At 42.0% G+C, this 9,543-nt stretch overlaps 1 protein-coding gene across 2 annotated transcripts; it reads right to left on the bottom strand.

Annotated features, from left to right (window-relative positions):
- Window positions 1-6,269: 6,269 nt before the first annotated feature.
- On the bottom strand, window positions 6,270-9,303 carry CGA (glycoprotein hormones, alpha polypeptide). 2 transcript variants are annotated; one of them, XM_065835615.2, is made up of 4 exons: window positions 9,188-9,303; window positions 8,604-8,647; window positions 8,080-8,264; window positions 6,270-6,590 (listed from the first exon to the last, which is right to left on the bottom strand). In XM_065835615.2, exons 1-4 carry the CDS (start codon window positions 9,301-9,303, stop codon window positions 6,513-6,515), a joined length of 423 nt encoding a protein of 140 aa, XP_065691687.1. In that variant the 3' UTR covers window positions 6,270-6,512. The 2 variants fall into 2 exon arrangements, with proteins under 2 accessions (XP_065691687.1, XP_065691688.1); XM_065835616.2 differs by lacking the exon at window positions 8,604-8,647 and having other exon boundaries at window positions 9,204-9,303.
- Window positions 9,304-9,543: the final 240 nt, after the last annotated feature.

Here is a 9,543-nt window from a genome sequence, read left to right as displayed (position 1 = left end):
CAAAGCATGCAGAGAGACACATGTTTTTAAAGATAAATTATCAAATAAATGAAAAACTCATTCTCAATAAAGTACACTGAGATTAAATTCTCTCCCAAAGCAAATTTGCCATCTTTTTTGTTTTCCTCAACCAAAACAATACTGGTTTCTCTCATACCTCAACACCCCGAATGTTTTGGCAGGACAGTAACTGTTAGATTTACTGCTTACTCATGTGCATATAATGAGATGGCATCCTATTCCAAACTGACTGCGGGCCAAGTACTGGGTTAACATATGCCAGAGACATGGGAAACAGTGGAGCAAAAGGGTAACCCCTTAAATGGGGATTTCCTCCAGACATGAACGAAGTGATTAATTGTTAGTTTTATTCCATCACCGAATGTGTTTAAATGGTTCCTGATGTCATCTTCAGATCTCTCTTTTTTCACAGCAATCCTCTTTGACACAGCCAAACAGCCTTCCCTCCACTGCAAGAGGCTCCTCTTATATATGAATGTATTTAGATGACTTCTGTGTTAGTAAGGGGCTTTCACCCTGCTGTAAAAGGGAGACATATAGCCTGCACTTAGCCAACAAAAGTCCTTGGATAACCTCCTCTTTCCCCCTCACCACTATTTAAAATAATGGTTTAGGCAGGGTGACAGGGAGAGAAAAGGAAGGCTACTGCTCACTTGCAGCTTCTCAGGCTTGCTAAGAGTAAAAACCCTCAACATCACTGAGTCCAACCATAACCTAACTCTGGCACTAAACCAGGTCCCTAAGAACCTCACCTATACATCTTTTAAACACATCCAGGGATGGTGACTCAAACGCTTCCCTGAGCAGCCTGTTCCAGTGCTTCACAACACTTTCCATGAAGAAATTTTTCCTAATATTCAATCTACACCTCCCCTGGTGCAACTTGAGGCCATTTCCTCTCATCCTACCACTTGTTACTTGGGAGAAGAGACCAACACCCCCCATGCTACAGCCTCCTCTAAGTTCATTAAAATCCCTACAGCTTGAGAGCTTTATCTTTCTGCCAAGAAGACACCCTTTCTGGACTCACCAGCTGTGGACTAGAAATCACAATACCTCTGAATCATCAGAAGGACTTTTAGCCTGGCATCTTGCAGCAGCTGACTGACAGCTACTCCTCAGCAACTGTTTAACTCTTTGGTTGGTTTTGAGCATTTTCAGGTCACGGGTAATGATCTCAACCCTTGGAAGGTCCTACCAGTTTTGTGAAAATCAACACCTGCTAATGGCAAAATATAAAAAGCGGGGTCTGGCTGAAAAGAAATCAGCAGCAGTCCTAAGCAAATGTGCCAGATGGACAAACAGTGGTACGGCCCTGGCTCACAGCTCTGCAGCAGCTCAGGAAGGCACCTGGTGGGGCTGCCCAGGGAGGAGGGAGAGGGGTTTGCTGAGGACACAGCAAAATGGGGCTTCGGTGAGGCAGGGCACAGATCATCAGGAAATTATTAGTCCCTCTGCTCACAGAATTAATTTGTTATTAGGACTGTGGTGATGTACGTTTATATAGGTCACTGTGACAGTAAAAACGTATCACTTTTATTTTCCTCTTGCTTGATGTTCAGCATTTTTAATCTGCAGTATCAGTCTGACTGATTTATTACTACTTATAAAACACACTGACAAGGGCTTCATTTTAACTCTGTGCACAAATACACTTCCTAAAATACAGAAGATGCACATTGGCTATCTCTATGAACAGCAGATTAGACTCTCTTCTGATTTCGTGACATTGTCTCTCCATGCCCTCTCAAATATATAACTGATCTAGCCTCTATCTCAGCCATTTTCTAATGTAATAAAACTATATGGCACTTTTGGGTTTTTTTTTTTTTTTTGCCATTTTCCATTCCTACTGGAAATCTGGTACTTAATCCTACAGATATAAATCTATATTGTCTTCTAGCTGATATATGCCCATTCATAGCCTATTTTTTCTATATTATGGCCACTTATATTAGCTTCCTAAGGATATGTAGCATTGTTTTTCCTGGTCCTGGCTGTTTTGTCTCACTGACCTACAACCACCATTCTTCTGACCATGGCCTGGGTTTTTAAACTCACTTTAAAACACAAACAATTAAATTCTGACCTTATTCTAACAGCTACAGTGTAAAAAAAAAAAAAAAAAAAGAAAAAGAAAGAAAAGAAAAAAAAAAGTATTATTTGTATAATATATGTTAAGGATGTAAAGGCTGGCTGCTGAACCCCATGAACTCCAGGACGCAGGGATCCCTCCTTGGTGACCACTGCAGCCAAATGGACATGGCTCTTGTCACTGTGTGCAGGTTTGGGCAGCAGTGAAGCTGAGCATCTGTCCCAGACAGGCACACACATACACACACAAACACAGAGGGCACCAAGGCAGCCAAGCACACAGACTGCCTGACAGATCACTGCCTTTAGCTGCATTCGCATGAAAACCAACAACCCTCAACTTAATGTAAGTAATCCCAGGCCTGTTCCTCCTCTCTGGCTGACCAGGGTTGAAGTCCTCTATGAAAACACATGTACCTTCATTTTCTAGTTCCACAAACACAGTCATATTCACAGAACCTCAAATATCAGCCCAGCCTGTAAACCCCTCCCCACGCCTGGGCTCCCTTACCCAATAAGCAGGTCTCCTCCTACTTGCCAGCCAGTCCAGTTTGAAGTTTGCTAGTAAGCAGAGCTGTACACCACACATTCATCTCACAAACACCCCCACAATCACAGATCACTTGAATATTAATCCAGCTTCTCAGTCCACCCATGCCCGGATCCTGTGTCCCCTCACCCATCAAAGGCTCTGACCTGGAGTCCTTCCAGATGCCGGCTTCCTCCTGCTCTCCAGCCAGTCCAGCTTGAAGGTTGTTAGCAAATGACACATACACAAGTACAGGGGATTAAATTAACTGGGGGGAAAATAAACACACTTAGATATTTACAGGTGTTGCTATTTAGACTACTTCCATCTAAACATACATCCTGGTCCCTCCAGTTGCTGACACCTAGACCTACAAGCTCTATGGCCCACAGTCCATCCAGCTGGAACCAGCCACACCAGTCTGGCACATTGATCTCTCCAGTTGCTGGAATCAAGACCCAGGGGCCCCTTCTCCAGTTGTTAGCGCTTAGGCCTTGCAGATCTTACACATAGGGTAGAAAGTGAGATTACACAGCTGAAAGGAAAAAGAGGAAAAAAAAAAAAAAAGAAAGAAAGAAAAAAGAAGAAAAAGATTTAATAAGAAGATAGGACAGACTGCAGTGATCAGGCAGAGGGCTCAGTCAGACAAGCACATTGACTGGCGGCTTGCACAAACGATCGGCCCCTTTAATACCCCCCTCCTCTGTTTTCCCATGTTCACTCCTCCCCAGTCCACCCTGATTCCCCCCGACCACCTTTCTCCACCTTTGGCCCTTCTTCTAAACATCCCACAATAAATTCTGCACGGTCCCACAAGCCCTTTCCGAGATCCCATCAGGAGTTTTGGCCAGGCCCCCCGGGTCCCCCTAGGCCAGCCCAGGGCACCGAGGGCAGCGGGGATGCCCCTGCCCAGCGCCGGGAGATCCCGGGCTGCTCCTCCACCGCCCCAGGGCCACCGCTAATGGCCCATCAGTCGGTGCCTGAAGAGGTCTGGTCTTTGTTATTGTCTCTCTTATCTCCTGCTGTTAGGTTTGTGTATCTGCCTGTTTTGTTTATTTTACCACTTTCCTTGCTATGTGGCATGTCTCCTAAACCGAAGAGTTTGAGCCAGATGCCTTAATGAGGCGGATGCTCCTGCATTCCACATACTCTCAGAAGATACCTTCTGCGAGCTCTTGGTGCCTGAAGTCGCCTTAGGCGGGAGAGGGATCCATGAGTTGAGAAGTTCATGATTAAATGGTTTTGTACAAGCAAGAGGAAACCGCAGCTGAAAAATAGACCAAGCATGCTTGAATGACACATGGCTACAGGATCCCAAATCTTCTTTAAAGCATGGGTTTCGCTCTCATTGGTTATTGGTTTTCAATAGTTTTATGGTTTTGCTATGCAAAATAAGGAAGTTGATTCAGAAGATGCAAACATGTCACCAACCTGCTATTGTGGACAGCACAGACAGAGACAGACAAGCAAGTATTCGCTGCTGCCAAAGGAGCTCACTTGAGTAAGAGGTCAACCAAGAAGTCTGGTGAGATCAAAAGGCAAATCTCCCCTGCAAGTGAACTTCGGAGAATGTCTTTCCATGCCCTCTCTTCTTTCAGTCCTGTCAAAGTTATGGGACAGTGCAATACCATTCTCAAAGGTAACCAGCTTTTAGTTTCAGATCTTTCCTTTCTCCTTGCCGTGAAACCCCAGGCAGAATCTGTCTCCCCTGCAAAAGTACATGCATTAATCACTGTGGAGGGGTTTCGTTAGATGGAGATATGTTGTTGAATTAGTCAGGCCCAAAGGAATCTCAAGGCCACTTCGAGAAGCTGAGAACAGAATCTGCTGTGAGAAAGAGGGGCGTTTCTTCATTAACAGGGCCTCAGCATGACATGAGTCATCCGACCTATCATTGGTGGGGCTCCAGTGTGTGGACTGCCCGTGATACTCATTTAGCGAATCCATGCCTGAAGCGTGGACGCGTGATTAGAGAATAGTTGCGTATATAAGGAGGCTTGTTTCTGTAATAAATGGCTTTGTGTGATTCACATAGAATCGGAATGCTGAGTCCTTTATCGCTCCAACAAATCACATTTAATAAAATTGTACAACAACTTGGAATTGTGAGTCAGCTTCCATGGCTGCTCGGTGTGTATTGCCATAATGTCTGCAGTGATGAAATTAGACTTACTGTGAAAACCTGTGCTGCTGATGTTATTTAACTTATTCTAAAGATCACCCCACTGGACTCCCTCCCATTTGCCAAAAGTAAGGACAAAGCAAATGAGATAGAGAGAAAACATTATGGAAAAGCTTTCCAGAAGACTGCAATATTCCAGCATGCTAATAGTGAAGTGACAGTGAAGTGATAGTGAAGATCAGTCTCCTTGGAAGATTCTGGAATAACCACTGGAGTGTTTTTTCAAGAGCAAATCAGGCAAAACATCTCCCAAGAATGGCATGGTGCAGCTGGTTCTGCACTAGGACATGGGACTGGACCAGACCAGTGGTTCCCAAGGGGGAGAGACTGAATCAGGGGGTTAATGTATAGAGGTCAGGTTAGTAAGATTTACTGGACATATGTTGAATAATGTCTCTCTAAGAACCTCATCTCCCCTATCCACAAGAAGTCTTTTCATCTCCACAAAGCCTCATGATTTGATGTCTTAAAAGATAGCACTGGATTTGCACTCCAAGAGACAGAAGGGTGGATGAATGGTGGATTTAAACCATCATTGGATCCTGGTCTTGGGCTGCTCAAGGGCCCCATCAAAGCTTAGCTCTGGAGGCCTGTCTAAACTACTTCAGTCATTTGGCACTGCAGCAGACATCAGCCATGGCCATGCCTGGGGACAGACATTGAAATCCCTGCAGACAGCGACTATACCAAGGATTATGTTCTCACCCCAGATATTAGAGCCAAGACCAGGGGAATTTATTCACTTCAGTTTCCACGAGTGGGCTCCAGTTCCACCAAGGAACCCGATCCACCCCACTACAGCTGAACAAGTGCTATCTCTAAAATCTCACTTTTTGATATCAAGGCCATGTATTCTGAATACATACTCTGTGGTCCACTTCTCATCCAACATATTCCCTACCTTTCCCATTTGTATATCTGGGTCCAGCATATTGCATTTGGGAATTACTAAAGCTCTGCACCATGCTGCTCAGGCACACCTTAAATAGCTAATACTGTTGTAACACTCCTCTATTCCACAACTGTTAACACTAAATTGTACTATTCTTTATAATGTCTGATTCTACATCCATTTATCTATCTATATGGGAAGATATTAAGTTTGAAATAAAATAAAAGATGGCACAGAAGGACAGAGCACGGTGCATAGATGATACACTTGAACTTTCTGCCACAAGGTAAAGAAAAAAATAGAAGAAAAACAGGAGAAACAAAATGTTGAGTCTTCAAAACCATCTAATCACTAAATTAATAAGGGGAAATTATTGCTTCTTTTTCTGTCCACTTTCCCATCTCTTCCTTCCTCCTTCCCTCCCTCTCCCACTGAAAAAAAAAAAAAATTAGAAATTAACTGCAGCAGAATCTTTTGTTTGTTTGTTTGTTTTAAGCTATTAAATCATAATTTTTCCTCAAGAAACACTAATGATTTAACTGACAGTTTATTTTAAAAATAGATCAAGCTTTCAGTTGTCAAGCAAGTACTGTATTTTGTCCCTAATGGAAATAACTAAGCTTACTTAAATGCATGAAGAAGCAAAGAGGAAATAAAACAGCCATCCATCTTATTCAAAGGTCTACCCAGTGTCTTGACCAGAAAACATAAAATTTTACACAATGGTGCTATAAAAGCTGAAAAACAAATATTCCATTCACCGTTGTCCTTGATCATTGACAATGGTACAGGCTTTAGGATTTATGATAGTAGCAGGTACTGCAGTGACAATCTGTATGGTTCTCTATCTTCACATTGTCCTTAAGGGTAATCTTAAAAAAAGAAAACACAGACATAAATAATTAGGATTACCTAGACAGTAAAAATAGCATTCTCAAGTAAAAGACATCTGAAGCATTTTCTCAACCACAAGGTACACAGGCTCTTTGGAATACATGTACTACAATTATCTCTGAAAGCCATCCTGTGAAGCTGCATCATCAGTGGCTTTCAGAGCCATGAAGAGAAGGTTTTCAATAGTGACATAGTTTGGTGTCCTTGATTTGGCACACCTTAAAGTGTCTGATTTGCAAAAAGTGTCAAGTAACCAATCTATGAAAAATCAGGAAGTGCCCTTAGAAATTTTCATGTGGGGATTATAAAAACAGAGACCACAAAACATGATGAGTCATTTTTATCTTTAATCTCAACCAAATTCTAGTCACTGCCTCAGGGCAAGTATAATGTCACTGAGCTGGAAAAAGATCTCTGCTCTACTTGGATGAAGAACTAGGATCTAGCAAGGTTCAGCTGTAGGTGTCTATAGGTAAGCCAGGTATCTGGGCTTTCATCACATACAGTGGAGACTCAGTGCTCTGTTCAGCTGCACACACAGAGCTGTCAACTGCCATTTGAGATGTCAAAGGGAATTTGAGATGTCAAATGGAAACCCACTAAGCCTCCAGCTGCCATTCTAGAAGGTCTTTTATGGGTCCTGTGTCTGCCAGCCATACACAGATGTCTTGAGTACTCCAGGGTGCTCATTTCAGCTGGCACAAATCTGTGAGCAGCTTCACTGAACTGAGCCTCAAGTCAACACACTCAATGGTTCAGATCACTACAGGATAGACACCTTAGCCTGTTTCAATTAGCTCACCATTTCTTACATCAAATTTAAGGTTTCTTCACCTGGAGCTGAATCACTATCAAAGTAATTAGCTTTAGCGGACTCTGTCTTTAAAAGTACCTTCCAGATGAGAGTGTTAAATGCTCAAAGCAGTTGTACACATCTACAGTTCTCTCTTGGTTATACTGTTAAAAGTAGACATATCCTCAATCTAATGGGTAGAGACCAATTTGGTCCTTTGTTCTTACATACATAATTGACAGAATTGACCAGATATTTTCACAGAGAACTCCTGTCTATGCAGGAAAGATGCAAGAAAAATTACTAATTAAAATAAAATACATGTTGCATAATATTTAAGGGGATGGTGCACATCAAAAAGAGTTAAAAACAAGGGCACAAGTCCATTATCAGAACTTTGGGTGTCATAAGTCAAAGTTGTTCCACTAAAGTCAGTGACATTGCATGAATTTCTACATCCCAACTGAATATCGGACTCAGTAATGGCTGACATTTGAATTTCCTCTTTGGAAAAAAAGAAATAACGCAGTAGCGAAGGATATAATTGCCAAGGATGCTTCTCTCAAATAGCTCTTCAATGTCCTCCAGCAAAAACCATATTTTTTTCTATTCACCGGTTCAACTACACATTGCATCCTAAAACAAGTTTAAATGTGTCTCATTCACAGCCTCACCTTGGTAAAAGCCTTTGCTACGCAGCACGTTGCTTCTGATGTAATGTTCTTTGGGACAAGCATGGTCTTCTTGGACCTCATCGGAGTGGGATAGGCCCGGGAGAAACAGCACCCAGTGCACTGGTAAATGGGCGCTCCTGGCTTGGAAAAGAATCTGTTCTCCCCTAGCTTGCACTCAGGACAACCTGCCATAAAAATATAAGAGACTTTTACTTGGTCTCCAGCTGTATTTTCATTTTCAAAAAGAAAGGGAAAGTGTGGGTGCTAAGAGGAAGCACCAGCCACATTCTGCTGCTCATCACCTGATGAACAGAGAAGCTGAGGCACCAAAGCCTTTAGGCACCAAATCTCTTTAGGATCTTTCAACTCTGCAACAAGAACTGGCTGTAAAACTAGAATGTGGCTTTCTGGGTAAGGCACAAGTATTATTGCATCATTTCTGGTTCTCTAACATAATTTTGTTGACAGTTGTGGAGGTTATTTTGGATGTCTAATATAGTAGCTGTCCCTAGAAAACTCCCTACTAGTTACAGTTGGTTGAATAGCACCAGTAGGATTTGTAGTGCTTCTTAGACACTGCCTGTTTTCAGGCAAGACTCTGTTATCAAGAGTTTTAAAAATGCCCAGTGATCCTGAGATTTTTGTAGCTCACATTTTTCTATATACAGTTTGAGGCTGAATAATAAAAAACCCACAACCTTCAAAACACATCTAAAATCTTCCCAATATGCCATATTCTGTGATCTACAGAGGAAAAATATTCTGCATATTCTGAGAAGAAGCAATGGTTCTGTTTCTCCTGATGTCACATTGTCATTTAGTTCTCAGAAGTACAAGAAACCAAAATGCTTCTATATGATAATGTTTCAAGGATTAAGATCACACATGTCAACATGACAACACAGTCATCTGGGAGACACCTGACCTGCAGAAATCAAGTTTAGAGAAGAAACAGGCAGTATACTCATAGCAAAGTTATCTTGATTTATTACAGTTTCATATCTCAGTGTCAATAAATGCAACCGAACTATAAGATTTATGACCACATTTATAAAACTTGTGAAAGTTTAATTAATACCCTTTACTGACAATTGACATATTCCTGAACACTAAAAGCAGCTTACCCTGCATGAGAAACTCGCCGTCTGGGAAAGCATGAAGGAGATGCAGAAATACAGATAAAATGGTCAAAGTGACAGCTGCGTACTTCCCGTAGTAATCCATGATCTGTCTGAAAATAAAAACACACACATTTTTAAAGGACTGCTTTGCATTGGGTACAGTACCAGTATCTAGGCTACACACTGATACAGCATTCAGTGCAAGCAACAGAGACAATTTAGTACTGGAATGGGAAACTGAAATCGCAGTGTATTGATGTGCATTTTATAGGCTCAGAAAATTGACTTCATCACAATTACAAAAATATGCCTTTCATTTTGGCCCTAACAAGTTTTTTTCTGA

Source organism: Patagioenas fasciata, chromosome 3, assembly GCF_037038585.1.
Source record: "Patagioenas fasciata isolate bPatFas1 chromosome 3, bPatFas1.hap1, whole genome shotgun sequence".
Lineage (NCBI taxonomy): Eukaryota > Metazoa > Chordata > Aves > Columbiformes > Columbidae > Patagioenas > Patagioenas fasciata.
This window is presented reverse-complemented; position numbering and strand designations above follow the sequence as displayed.

Coding starts and splice junctions, on each gene's coding strand:
- CGA (XM_065835615.2), bottom strand. CDS start 9,303: ATGGATTACTACGGGAAGTACGCAGCTGTCACTTTGACCATTTTATCT. Junction 8,265..8,603: donor TATTCAACCAACTGTAACTA/GTAGGGAGTTTT, acceptor TTTTTATGGCAG/GTTGTCCTGAGTGCAAGCTA. Junction 6,591..8,079: donor TAGCAAAGGCTTTTACCAAG/GTGAGGCTGTGA, acceptor TCTTTTTTTAAG/ATTACCCTTAAGGACAATGT.